Source organism: Barbus barbus (genome assembly GCF_936440315.1).
Source record: "Barbus barbus genome assembly, chromosome: 11".
Lineage (NCBI taxonomy): Eukaryota > Metazoa > Chordata > Actinopteri > Cypriniformes > Cyprinidae > Barbus > Barbus barbus.
Window position 1 is genome coordinate 31,927,700 of NC_136739.1, and position 15,613 is coordinate 31,943,312.

Sequence of the window (15,613 nt, forward strand, 5' to 3'; positions counted from 1 at the left end):
AGTAGGGTTTGCTGGACTCGTCGAGCATGGGACAGTGGGACACCAGAATGCGATGAGCGCAGTTGAAACACAGGCTGTGGGCGCAGGGCAGCAGTAGAGGATCCTCGAAAAGCTCCAGACAGATTGGACAAGTCAACTCCGACTCCAGTGTGTCCATCTTCAGTGAAGCGATGGGGACGTCAGCGAAACCCAGGGAAGCCGTTTAGCCGTCTGCGAACAAGCGAAACACAACCTCTGCTGTTACATTACCGCTCAAAAATTCCTGAAATTAATACATAGGCACTAGATTTAAAAAAAAAAAAGATTTTAGTTGTTTGCTCAGTTTACTTAACCCCCTTAACTGTCCAAATCAAGTTCTTAGCAATGCATATTACTAATCAAAAATTAAGTTGATATATTTACGGTTGGAAATTTACTAAATATCTTCATGGAACATGAAAGTTTTGGTATAAAAGAAAAATATTTCAAATAAATGCTGTTTATTCATCTGTGAGTCATGAAAAATCACAGAAATAAATTACATTTTAACATAGATTCACAGAGAAAACAGCTATTTTAAACTGTAATAATATTTCACAATATTTTGATCATAAATGCAGGTTTGGTGAGCAGAAGAGACTTCTTTCAAAAACACTACCGACCTCAAACTTTTGAACGGGGGTGTATATTGCCTCAGCAACCACTCAAAGCTTTCATGACTCATTTATATTTCATAATCATAAGCTGCAGGAAAGAAAAACCAAAAGTGAGACCTTTTTATCTTAGTCGATTCCCCTAAAAAAAATGATCCTGCAATTCCAATGTTCCTCCCGAGTAAAAGACCTCTAGGGTTTCAGAAGAGATCTCAACAACAGAGATCTCAGATTTGGCATAATTTGAGTGATTTATAGAGTCAAATTGAGTTGAGTGACATTCTGTGTCTAATCAACCAAATTTTAGAAAATTTGGTTGAAAAACAAAAAATTAGATGCCATGAATGCATATTTATCTAGTAATCCACTATTTTGTTGAGGGGGGCAAAATTATAGTATTCACCTGAGATTTTGAGGCAAATTACAGACTTTGTAAATGACTTCATCATGTTATTTTTATACAAAGATTAATCTGTTGGCTTCAGCAATCCTGGTTGCATTATATGGTGATGGTGATGGGGTGGTGATGGTGCAGTGGATAAGACACATGCCTTTGGTGTGAGAGACCTGGGTTCGAATCCACTGTGAGACACCAATGTGTCCCTGAGCAAGACACTTAACCCCTAGTTGCTCCAGAGGCGTGCGACCTCTGACATATATAGCAATTGTAAGTCGCTTTGGATAAAAGCGTCAGCTAAATGAATAAATGTAAATGTAAATATATGCCAACGGTGACAGCTCACAAAAGGGGAAAAAGCAGTTTTTGTGTATATTTTCCAAAGTTTGCATGGCTGCAATATTAAATATATCTTAACATCCTTTCAGATTAACAGTAACTGTGATTTTATTATAAGCATTTTAAAATGTAATATAATCTAATTACAGATACAAGTACTACATGTTTGAAATCAGACTACATATTCCAGATTACAAAAAAAATGGGAAAGCGGCAATGTCAAACAACAATAAAAGCACCACCCAGGTTCTGCATTGGGCTTGTTTGCATTGTGATTTTCATTGTTTAATATTACAATTCCATCTGCTGCTAGTACACTAAGGCTTTGTTTCTGACAGCCCCATCAGCGCAGATGTAAGCAGGCGGACTATCGGCCATCACGATAAACTGGGTGAGTTCTCATCATCCACTCATTATGTGTGAAAAGAAGCTAAAGCTCATTACTCCACAATAGCCAGTGAAGCTGTGTGAAGATGCAGTAATCACTGCTGGCACATCGACTGAGCAACTGTTTCTCAAAGCCATCAGGAAACAAAAGAACAATTGTTTGATGTTAATACAATATCTGTAAAAATTTGCACAGAAACAGTAAACGATGACCTTCCGTTTCTATATGAAGAGTCTTGAACACAATAAATTAGTTTAGTGATACACATATGTTGGTTTATCATTATTCGCTCTCCTTGAACCCAAATGATGCTCCTATTACACAAAAATATAACATTTTTCATATTTTGAAATAATAATAATAATAATACTACCATATAATAAATGATTCAAATGAAAGAATGGCAATAACATAGAGAGCAAACACTATACTTGAGAATCTTTGATGAAGTTATGTGGTTATAACCACAATATGGAAGCTCAAATAAAATATATTATATTAATATTAATAAACATATGTGGGTTTATCATTATCTGCCCTCATTTAACCTAAATTCTGCTCACATTACACAAAAATATATATATATTTTTTTACATTTTAAAATAATAATAAACTCAAGAAAACTCAATAATATAGTATAATAAATCATATAAATGGAAAAATAAAAACTGAGCCTCTCTGAATAATTTTTGAATCTTAAAATCACAATAAAGAAGTTAAAACAAATATGTATTAGGTTATATTAAAAAACTAGTTTAGCAATGCACATATATTGGTCTATCATTATTTGCCCTCCTTTAACCCACATTATGCTCCCCTTACAGCAAAATATGACCTTGATTTCACGTTAAAATAATAATAAAGTCCATAAGAAAAATCTATATGATATAATTTAATAATACAAATGGAAGATATATATAGAGAAAACACTTATATTTGAGCCTCTTTGTCTAGAATCCAGCTCATTCATCTACTTCATTTCTACTTTTAATGCATCCAATTAAAAGATAATAAATCAAAAGCTGTGATGAATGATGAGGATGAGTGAAACGGGTTAAAGTATGAATCCGATGCATCAGGATCAATTCATGTTTAACTGTTCAAATCCATTCAGAGCAAAAAATGACTAAACATTTACTGAGTTCAAACTCGCAGTTCAACAGAACAAACGTGGTCCAAATATCTCATTTCTACAGGAATTAACTTTAAAGTATTAAGCTTAAATATCGGGTTTCCAAACCCTTTGAGAGCTTTACAACACATTTGATTCTCACTCGAGAGCGTTTAAAGTGAAATCGCATGTTCTCCGGAGAGTACGGTACAGTAAATGCTGTCACACACACAGTTATTACAGTACACAGCTGTGTTTGACCCACCGATGGATTCCGCGTCGCTTCACGCTTCACAGCCATTTCCAGAACTTCTCTACAGATTCAGAAAGAGTGTTTTTCGCGGAAAAAAGCCCTTGTGCCAGGGCAGGAATCACAGATGGTGCAGTCACCCATAACACGATCATCCAAAGACACTGCCGGAGCAGAGCGCTGCCCTCACTCTCACACACACACGCACACACAGACGCACGGAGACACACACAAACGCGCGCGCACACACACACACACATGTTGGTTTTTGTGGTTTATGGGGACTCTCCATAGGCGTAATGGTTTTTATACTGAACAAACTGTGTGTGCTATTGCCCTACACCAACCCTACACCTAAACTTAGCCCTCACAGGAGACTTTGTGCATTTTTAGATTTTCAAAAAAACACCATTTAGTATGTTTTTTAAGCCTTTTGAATTACGGGGACATAGGCAGTGTCCTCATAAACCACCTTCATATTGTAATACCTCTGTCATACCCATGTCATTATACAAATTTGTGTCCTCATAAACCACATAAACATGCACACACGCACACAGACACACTCACACACACACTACAGATGGGAAGTCCGACCCATTTCCGCGAATCGGTTCTTTCGAGCGGCTCTTTCACTGAACGAGAGAGTCGTTGATTCTTTTGCGTCATCGCGTAACCCTTGACATCACGACGCCGCATTTTAGATTAACTTTCGTTCACTTAATGAAATGTCATCTATCGTTTGAAGTGACTATAAAAAGGGAGCAGAATTTTTTCGTTGACGACAAGTGTATTTATGACCCAAAATGTAGTAATAAAAATACAAGAAATAATTACTCCGAGGAGAATTCTTTAATAGACCAGATTAATTGGAAAAAAGCATGGCTCTTACCTTATAAATTCTGTGCCCCAATAAAGTTAAAGAAACACATTTAAAGATTTTGCATAATATATACCCCACTAATGAGATTACATCCAAATTGGGTAATCTTCATTTGAATTGTAACTTCATTTGAGTCTATTGATCATCTTTTTTTTTAAATACCTACTCATATCCACCCCTAAAGACCCAGTCATCTCCACCCCTAAACCTACCCATCTCCACCCCTAAACCTACCCATCTCCACCCCTAAACCTACCCATCTCCACCCCTAAAAACCCACCCATCTCCACCGCCTAGATGTGTATCCCCCTGGATCTTTGTTCTGCAGTGAGGGGCTACTGCATTTCTCTGCAGTTTAGTGGATTTGATGTAATAACATACTTCAGTGATCATGGATTTGAAAATGATAAAGCATATTGTTAATTTTAATGGGGAAGTTTCATATTCATAAAATGAAGTGGTCAGGCTCCAAACCAAACTTTTCTCATTTTATAAACGATTTCAAGCTGTATTGTAAGGTCCTGTGTAACTGCACAAGTAAAAGCCTATTAGAACTCATAATATTGTAAGTAAGTATGCTATTGTATAAAGCGACGCCCCATTTATTTATTTTTTTGGTCTATTATATGCTGTAACTGTCCTCTGGCACTGTTTCAGTATATTAATGTTGTTCATCTTTTTCTATTTTTTCTTTACATCTGAATGTTTGGCATAATAATAAAAATAAAAAATAAAACTTTCCAATAAACATGCAAGCATTTCAGTGCTCTTTTACACTGATTTACTATTATAGTTGTTGTATATTTTGAATTGATCTTGACACCGGTTAAGTGATCTTTATACATATTTTATAAGTGGTTTTGTTGTTTTTGTCATTTTTAAATGTCTGAATGGTTTTTATTAAGTTTTAGATTTTAAGTTAATTTTAATTTGTTTTAGTTATTTTAATACTTCAACTTAAACTAAACGAAAATGAGCTGTGAAAAATCTTAAAGAATTAAGCATAACAATTTTTGTATATTTTATTGTATTTCAGCTGTTTACATTATTACAACAAGTAATTAATGTTTTATATTTTTATGCTTTTAGGTTTAGTTTATATTTTATGAATTATTATTATTATTGTTGTTGTTGTTGCAATTTCATGGATTTCAGTTATTCATAAAAAAATACATTATATTTTATGTAACTATTGCAAAACAAGCATTAATTAACTTATAACTTATATTATAATTAGAAATTATACTTTAATATTAAGCTAATTTAATATTATTAAATTACATAAGACCTTATATTACATAAGTTAATATAATATTAATGTTTTGTTTTTGTTTTTTTCCTGTCTTTTAGATAACTCAAAAATACACACACACACACACACACACACAAACACACAATTCAATTTAAGATTAACTGATCAATTACTTGATTAATTGAAGATTTCTAGAAATCACCACTAGTCCGAAAGGAATCAAACGAATCATTTAGTGGTTTTTCGAACTGACTCGAGAAAAGATCCAACTCAAAAGAATGATTCGTTTGGCGAATCGGACATGACTAATAAACACAGAGAGAGAGAGAGTGACTGTAAGTAAAATTAGCACAACAGGAAAAGCTGTCCGATAATTCCAGGAAAAGCGACTCCACCCTGAGAAACACCGTTTAAAGAGAAACGAGAGAAGCGCAGAGGGTCACTGTCTATCTGCCGCTCACAATGCGCCCTTCATCCGAGTGCCCTCACTAGGGAATGACTTCATCTTCAATCTATACATGTGCGAAAGACAGAGAAGAGAGCAAACAAATTTCATTTACTCATCACTCCGACTATCAGCGCGATTAAAGCAGACTGAGCTGGTTACCCGTGTGTAATTATACCTCACTGCTGTCCGCTCAATTGGTTTTGCTTCACAACCCACGTTACACGCATACCCTATAAAGAGTCCTTAATGTCTTTGAAATGAATTAATGTTACCATGAACTGAAAGCCCGACAATGTGAAAATCATTATGACAGGCTGAAGATGCAAACACTGTGTGTTTTAACATTAGCAGGACACACATGGAGCAAACATTGGGCCAAATATTGTTTTATAGCCTTAATACCAAGTGACAGATGGATTTGTATCAAAATATCATAGTTTGTTTGGACACATGGCCTTTGATGACCTTAGCACTGGGGTTTTCTTCTCTGTGACTGCAGTCGAGATCATAAAATGTATTCAAAGGATATTGCAAATATCGGTAGGCTATTGGTAGGTAAGTAAATAAATATTAAACTATAAATAGCATATTGATAATTAATATATATACTGTACACGATTTCTCTTTTCTTTATTAATTTATATTAATTATTTTTATTGTCTTTTGTATTATTGATTACTAAATTATAGTTAATATAAAATATTAGTTTAAATAATAAAACAATAATATATATATATATATATATATATATACACACACACACACACACACACACACACACACATATATATACATATCGGGCAGCTTTTCCTGTATATATATAGAGAGAGAGAGAGAGAGAGAGATGTATTAATATTCTATAAATATTTTTATTGGTTTGTTGTTAATATTAAAATTAATGTAAACTAATTAACAAAATAATGTATATTTTTTTATTTAAATAAATGAATAGATGTATCATATAAAATATATTAATTACTAATATGAAATATCTATATACATAATTTAAATTTTATTTATTTTATTAATTTAATAATATACAATTATATATAAATAATTTTATATTCATACGTTCTATATATATATTATATATATTTTTTGTTTGTTTTTTCATATAAATTTTATTAGAGCACAGAGTAACGTTTGCAATGATATATGTTAAGTTTAACAATCATAAAAAAATTTCACCTTTCACCAAACTTTTACCGATATCTTTGGCGTGGAAAGACGCACACATTTCAAATTTTCCACGATTAAAGAGAACACTAATACACGTGTGGAGCAAAAATCATGGCTCTGGGTTCTTATGTATGCAAGTTATTTAAGGTGTTTCAACTGTACACGTCTCAAATGTACTCAGTCTACCCTAAATGTCATAAAAATAATGTTGCAATGCAAAATGCATCTTAACAGTTCTCAAAATATTAATTTTATTTATGCAATGTATATTTACTTATTTCTTTCATTTGATTTTGGAATGAAAATCTGATCTGCGAATGAGACTGGCTCCACTCCCATCAGTGACAGTTATTAAATATGTATCATGAATAGAATTTATTTCCTGATTCGGCTGATCTGCGATCTCACTCGTCTCGGCAGTTTCACAGGCTTGCAGCATCTCTCTGCTCTCATGGAAAATGAGTTTTGACCGAGCGGGTCAGTTTTTCCTAGCAGCTGTCCAAGGCTTCAGAGCAGCTCACGTCAGACGTGGACTCAGGACCAAATGACTATCACACACACAGACGACACTCTCACACAAAAGCACACTGACCTCCAGTTAAACACCGCAGACCTGCCAGCTCTGAGCACCACTGAAAACACTATCTTACAACACTGCATTACACTGGATACATCGTTTGTTGACAGAAACTTATGAATCAATAATACTGCATTTATCTCGTCTTTATTTGCATGTGTGGCCTTGAGGCAATCCAAAACCTTTCATGAATGCAAAATAATCTAAAGTCTGGGCACATAAAACTGAATTAAAATTAAACAAAACGTCTCCAGTTTACGTTTGTTACCATGGTTCCCCGAGGGAACGAGACGCTGTGTCGAAAACGCTATGGGAATGCCTTCAGCGTGACCACGATCTGAACCACATGTATAATCAGTCCAATGGATGGGCGAGACGTCACGGGCGGGGTGACGTAGCGACCAGGAAGCTTAAAAGCACATCTGGTGGAACTGGCATCAGCTTCTAGGAATGAAGCAAGCGCTCGCAGTATGGCCCTGAGACGCAGAGTCTCGTTCCCTCGGGGAACCATGGTTACATACGTAACTTGTAGATGTTCCCCTTCAGGAAATCGAGCTGCGTCGAAAACGCTATGGGAACGAGATGCCCACGCCGCCAGCCTTTCAAATCCCTGCCTAGTGTGGAAGAGCATAACTAAGGTGAGAGAACAGAGGAGCTGGGAGTGGCTAAAGTGGGCGGGACCCGCGCCCCGAAGGCCAACTTCTGGGAGGAGTGAGCCTTGACCCCCAAGGAGAGATCAGAGGACTCGAGGCTATGGAATAGCATCCTGATCCACCACTTAGCATAAACTTCTCTGGCCGGAGGCCTCAGCGCACCGTGGAGGAAACGTGTAAATAGGGGGTGTCTGACCACTGACTGGCTACCAAGAGGGGCGTAGTAGGCTGCTATAGCCGCCACGTAGACCTTCAGGGTGTAGTGGGTCAACCCTGCAGAGAATCGGGCCTGCAAAAACTCCAGCACTGAAAGGAGATCCTTCCTGACGAGAATCTCCCATGGAGAGCCGTCGAGGAGAGAAATCAGGTCCGAGAACCATACTCGGCTCAGCCAGAACGGGGCTACTAGCAGCAGACGAACCCCGTCCCGGCACACACTCTCCAGAACTCCTGGGAGCAAAGCGATTGGGGGAAAACCGTACAGACGAAGCATCAGCCCAGTCTGTACCATAGCATCCAGCCCCAGTGGAGCTGGATGAGTCAGAGAGAACCAGAGGGGACAGTGTGTCACTCGAGTCGCAAACAGGTCCACCTGAGCCTGGCCAAAAACTCTCCATATCTGCTTCACCTCCATTCCACGGGCCTCAGCCCCTGCCTCGACAGGATGTCTGCTCCCATATTGAGATGCCCAGGAATGTGAACTGCTCTCAGTGAGAGGAATTTACCCTGGGACCACAGAAGTATCTGGTGCGCCAGCTTGTACAAGGGGCGCGAACGCAGACCTCCCTGGTGGTTGATGTAAGAGATCACCGATGTGTTGTCGGTGCGCACCAACACATGGTGATCTCTTAGGTCCGGGAGGAAGTGTTTCAGTGCTCGAAACATGGCCAGCATCTCCAGGCAGTTGATGTGCCACGTGAGATGGCGACCCTTCGACAGACCGCGGGCAGGGTGGCCAATCTTGACTGCTCCCATGACGGATGAGTCCGTCGCTAACGTTACACGGCGACAAGGAGATCTCTGCACTGGGCCCTGAGACAAGAACCAAGGTTTCCTCCACATGTCTAAGGCATGTAGGCATTGCCGTGTGACCTTAAGCATGCGGAGCGGGTTTCCCCTCGGGGAGAACCCCTTGGTCTTGAGCCACCATTGTAGGGGTCTCATGTACAGCAGGCCAAGAGGTATCACGTTGGACACAGCTGCCATCAGACCCAGCAGTTTTTGAAACTGCTTGACAGTGAGTGACTGGCCTTCTCTCACTCTCTTGACTGCCGTGGTCGAATCCCACACCACGCCCAGATAAGTGGTTCTCTGTACTGGAGAAAGCACACTTTTCTGGCGTTAAGTCTTAACCCCAGCTCTTTCGTGTGGGTGAGAACGACATCTCGATGTCGAACCACCATCCGCTCTGAATGAGCTAATGTCAACCAAACATCAATGTGGTTGAGTATGCGGATGCCCTGGAGTCACAGAGGAGCCAGAGTAGTATTCACACACTTCGTGAAAGTGCGGGGTGAGAGTGCAAGACCGAAAGGAAGAACCCGGTATTGGTAAGCTTTGCCCCCAAAGCAAACCTCAGGAACTCCCTGTGATGGAGAAGGATGGAGATGTGGAAGTATGCGTCTTTTAGATCGATCATGACAAACCAGTCCTCAGACCTGGTCTGAGACACGACCTGCTCAATAGAGAGCATCCTGAACTTCAATCGCATGACTGAGCAGTTCAGTTGACTCAGATCTAAAATAGGATGCAACCCTCCATTCTTCTTAGGAATGAGGAATTACCAGCTGTAGAACCCGGACTCTCTGTCGAGAGGAGGAACCACCTTGATGGCCTCCTTCCTCAAGAGAGTTTTCACTTCTTGTTCCATTACCAGAGCCTGCTCAGGACCCAGCAGTGTGGGACTGACCCCGTTGAAAGGCGGAGAGCCGAACTGAATACAATAGCCTCTTTCTACAGTGTGCAGGACCCATCAAGACACATTTGGCAGTAGTTTCCACGCTGCCAAATAGTCTACTAAGGGAACCAGTCGCTCGAGACTGACCTCTGGTGTGCTTAGAGCTGCTAGCTCGGCTCTAGCTAGCTGTGCTAAGCTCTAAGACAGGTGGAGCGTCAAGCCGGGGGAAGAAACCATGGGGCGGGCGCTGGATCTGGTGGTAAATAGAGGTGGGACAATAAATAAAAAAAATGTTAATGATGTAAATCTAAAATTAAAAAAAATGTATGCTTAACACCTAATAATATAAAAATAAAAATAAGAATGTATGCTTAAGACAATAAAAACAATTTTCTCAAGATATAAAAAATAAAATACAAATGTATGCTTAAAGCAATAAAAAATTATTTGCTAATGATATTAATATAAAATGAAATTAATGTACGCTTGACAATAGAAAATTGTGCTAATTATATAAACATTTATATTAATTAATGAATATTACCTTGAACTGCAAAAATCTAACAATATGCAAAATTATTAACATGACATATATTGAAAACAAGACTTTTAAAGTAGTAAAAGTATCACGTAATATTTTTCAGTAAAAGCGTCTACATTCTAAAACAAGGAACAATACTGATTTAGAGATTCTTTGTCATATTTGGATGTTAAGCATTACATTTTTAGGAAGTAATTAGTCATGTCTCTCACGTGGCTTGATCTCATTGATCAGTCTTGTGCCGGCTGTTTTCCATCGTCCAACTACTTAAAAAGCCCCTTAAACTATATCACCATGAACCAAACTGGCACTGGCGATCAATGAAAGCACACATGGTGCCAGACGCTGTGCCATCTGCATCACAGATCAATGCTGGCTGGATAATGTTGTGAGAAAGAGCCATCCTTGTTTTACCAAACATCCAGAGCTTTCAAATGACGTGCTTTGAGGATCCCATTCAATCCCTCATCATCCCTGCAGTGATTATTGACAGATTCCAGCCCTGCCCTGAGAAAACCAGACCTTCTCTGCTGATAAATACTAACAGAAGGTTCAGCCCAGTTCTGCTCTTGATCTCACCTCCAAGATATTTCAATAGTTCACTCGCTGTTGTTCTTCTCCCAGCAACACAACTGTGGTAGAGTTTGTAAGTTTTGTGCTCCAAAATGTATTAAAACAAGTCACTGTATAAGTGCATTAAAATTAATTTCCTCTTCACTGGCATCATTTTTGCTCAAAGTCTTTTAATCAACTAATATTTTGGTGATTTTTAGTGGATGTATGAAGTTCACGCATGCATTATTATCACATTATGCAGGGATGTTCACTAGTGTTTGACAACTAAAGATCATTGCTTATCTTTTTAACACAAACTGTTGCTCCTTTAATTTTAAATTAATTTATTTATTTATTGCATTTAATTAAATAAATTTGGGGATATATTTGTGAATTGTATTTTTATTTCCAACATGAACTAGTTTTTTTGCATTTAATGCGTTGCATATTTTTAATGAATTGCATGCATTAGAGCATGCATTTTTATATATTGTATTGTTATTTAAATCAATGTTCAGCATCAAGGTGCCATGCATTAATAAAAATATATATATATATGCAAAACCTTTAGTTAAAACTTTATGCACATGTTTACCAACCATTGCATTTCTACTGTTTTATCACTTCCAACATAACTGTTGTTTTACTGTGAAATGTTTGATTTGAAAAGTCTGCTTGTTCCATTTTCCTTTAAAATAGCTTTTCACTTGATATTTTTGCATTGTATCTGGTTTAAACAAATTTTGGGATATATTTGTGAATTGCATATTTTTAAAGCATGCATTTGTATTTTGCATTATTAAATAAATCAACGTTCAGCATTAAGGTGCCATTCATGTATAAGTTGTTCAAACGTAATGCATAAGTGTGACAACCAATGCATTTCTATTGTTTTATTATTTCCAACATAACACTAAATTTTATGCATCTTTCGTGCAAGTATTTTATTTTTTTTGTAACGTTTACGTTATGAAACTTTCCTGATTTTTGTTACTAGTTGTTTCAGAACATTAAAAAGTAACGTTCATATATTTTTTGTAAAATTATATAATGGAATGTTACCTTAATGTTCTTGCTACTTGTTAATTGCATCTTTTTACAGCATGCATTTGTGTATTGCATGGTTAATTAAATCAATGAATTGTAAAATGCATTCATAAAACGTGCAGAATCTGGAGTTCAAACGCAATGCACATGCTGTGGACTGAAATATGACATCTTAACAGTGACATCTATTGGTAGTTATTAGAAAAATAGAAATGTCCCGAGATAAACTTTCAAACATCTGAGGCTCTGCGAGTTTTCTTCCCACCTTCTGGCAACAATCATGGAAGTAAAGAGACTGACGAATGGAATCAATGGCTCCTACTGACTTATTACTTTCACAGACGTCAGAAACTGCTGAATCTGCAACAAAAAAAGCTCCTCGAAGCTGCCTACGCCTGTGTCTGTACTCAATATAGCGCTGAAAAGTGTAAATCACTTCTTTGAAAGCACCTGAAGGAATGCAGAGTCTCTTCTTACCTGCAACATGATGAAAGTCTCGCTGTCAGATGAGAGTGCGTTAACAGAAGCCAACAGGCTAAATGAGTTCAGAGAGCTGCTGTGCTTCACTGGCGTCTTTCATCTCTGTTTCTGCTCTCTTTCCATCTCTCTCTCTCTATCCGCCGTCATTCCCTCTTCCATTTCTGATAGAACAGCAGATCCCGCTCATGACGCACCGCCCAACCAGCCAATCAGAGATCGGGGGCGGGGCGTATGCAGTGTGGGCGGGGCTGAGTGAAGGTTGTTTTATTTCTGTGGAATACTAAAGAAGAACCTTTTCAGCTGATGTTGTATGGAAAGTGCATGGAAAGTTTGGTAACACTTTACAATAAGGTACCATAGTTAATGGGTTACTCCACCCCAAAATGAAAATTTTGTCATTAATCACTTACCCCCATGTTATTCCAAACCTGTAGAAGCTTCGTTCGTCTTCAGAACACAATTTAAGATATTTTGGATGAAAATCAGGAGGCTTGTGACTGTCCCATTGACTGCCAAGTAATTAACACTGTCAAAGCACAGAAAAGTATGAAACGCATCGTCAGAATAGTCCATCTGCCATCAGTGGTTCAATCTGACTTTTATGAAGTCCAGCAGATATTCTCCAAAATGGTGCTACGCTGATGTAGAGGAGATGAATTGTTGAATAAAGACATTATTATTGTTTTCTTTGCACAAAAAGTATTCTCGTAACTTCATAAAATTAGGGTTGAACCACTGATGTCACATGGATTATTTTAAAGATGTCCTTGCTACGTTTCTGTGCCTTGATCATGTAAGGATCCTTGCTGTCTATGGGAGGGTCAGAGAGCTCTCGGAATGCATCAGAAATATCTTAATTTGTGTTCCGACGATGAACGAAGGTTTCACGGGTTTGGAACGACATGAGGCTGAGTAATAAATTACAGAATTTAAATTTTTGGGTGAAATGCTTTAAAATATTTGTTATTCTGTTCTAATGCTAGTTAAAGCGCAGTTGAGCTCACAAGAGTCCGAAATTCTCATCCGGAATGTTTGCACGTTAAAAAATAAATACAACCTCGTGTCAATCGTGTTTACACACTGCCTCCGAAAGTTTCTTCTGTCATAAAACAATTCCGATCAGGTTCGGTTTTATGCGTTTTAGCACCAGTAGCAAGTATTTTGATAGGAAAGGATGATGAATATGAAAATTCGAAATTTCGTGAGCGGAATCCAGTCATTTCAATATGAGCTCGCACAATCAGATTTCTATTGAAATGAAATTAGTTCATGTAAGATCTGGTCCATTAGAGCTACACCATGCTATTTTTTTTTTATTTTTTTTGATAAATACATATAAAAATTATGAAATTTTTATATATAGCCTACTCATTATTGAAAGAGTCTAATCGTGCCTTTCTTTAGCCAGATGCACTTTAATAAACCTGTAATAATGATTTATATCTTAATGAATTCAGTCGGGACGGATTTTGCGGGAAATTGCACACAGGAGCAGAGCGGAAGCGCAAACAAAACAACGTTCTTCTGATTTTAATAACGTAATAAGTATATTTAATTGTTAGTTTATCTTACACAATGCAGCTACCTAATGTTAATAAATGGAAAAGTGTTACCGAAAGAGTAGTGTTCCAGAGAAAAATAACAGCATAAAGGTTTGAAATGACATGAGGGTAACAAGACCTTTAAAACTAATGATTAAAATCGGCAACAAAGGCACGTTTAGTTCATGCTATACCGCACAACTCATGATGACAGTGCTGAGAAATCCAGTTTAATTATCCCACGGCTGCCAGTCAATGTCAGCAAGAGTTAATTATCTTATGGAGAGACAGGGACCGAATCACTGTGTGACGAGCGCTACATAAATGTCTTCTAATAGAGCTACATTATAGTCTTGAAGGTCTCTGGAAGCACCAGCTGATGCACAAAATGACAAATTGCATTATAACGATATTAAGTGCTTTAAAATGTATGGAATAAAAGGCGATTTCCTTCACATCTTGAACAGGCCAAACTCATGTTTCTACAACATGTGTGACGCTGAAACATTCAACACATTGCACAACTTATAATTGGGTGTTTCTCAACTTCAGGCACTTTTCCAGTATGTCACAGGGGTTGATTTTTATTCAGACTAACATATTTGAACTCTTTGTTATATGAAGGTCTCATCAAAACTTTTTGGGAACTTTTAATCATGACTTCATCTTTTAGATTCGCTAGAATTTTCGATTTTATTACGTTAAGTCTTAATGTATGAATATCAACCATAAAAATTTTAATTCAAACATTTTTAAAACTACACTGTAAAAAAATTATAATTTTGACCTAACTCAAAAACATAAGGCAACCTATCGTTAACTCAACTAGCAACCGACAACTTAAAGCGTCATATGATGCTATTTTATAGAACATTATTTTGTGTATTTGGTGTAACAGAATATGTTGACATGCTTTAATGTTCAAAGAACACATTATTTTTCAAATACTGTACATTATGGTAGTTCCTCTATGCCCCGCCTCTCTCAAACGCATCATTTTCTATAAAGCCCCTCCTTCCAACAAGTGCAGTCTGCTCTGATTGGGCAACTGACCCAGTGCGTTGTGATTGGCCGAACACCACAAGCATGCGTCAGAAATGTAACGCCCCTTTCCATAATCGTGAGCTTCAGCTTTCAAGCTAGTTTTACCATCAGTTCATCAGAGGGGAGCAGAGTCGCGTGACAGACACAGTGATGATGCTAGTATGTATTTGCACACAAGCCGCGGTTAAGATGATTTCTGACGGGCTGTACACACTGCTGTGATGTGACCCTGTTCCCCTCACACACACACACACACACACACACACACACACACACACACACGACCGGTTACGCTCAAAACTCCACATTTGAACAGTCAATAGCAAATGCTTGAACTAATAACGAAACATATTTACAGTCGCTGATTCAGAAGCGTCAGATTGTCATAGCAAAGTCAGA

The 15,613-nt window shown here is 37.7% G+C and overlaps 1 protein-coding gene across 2 annotated transcripts in view; it reads right to left on the reverse strand.

Annotated features, from left to right (window-relative positions):
• The window catches only part of LOC306876668 (E3 ubiquitin-protein ligase Midline-1-like), a gene marked incomplete at its 5' end in the record, with an annotated part of 25,903 nt that extends 25,743 nt beyond the window's left edge, over positions 1 to 160 (reverse strand). Inside the window, one exon of one of the 2 annotated variants that reach the window (XM_079428010.1) lies at positions 1 to 160. This exon is cut by the window's left edge and continues 527 nt beyond it. In XM_079428010.1, the coding sequence (XP_079284136.1) occupies positions 1 to 157 (157 nt within the window). The other variant, XM_079428009.1, reaches the window with a different exon arrangement.
• Positions 161 to 15,613: the final 15,453 nt, after the last annotated feature.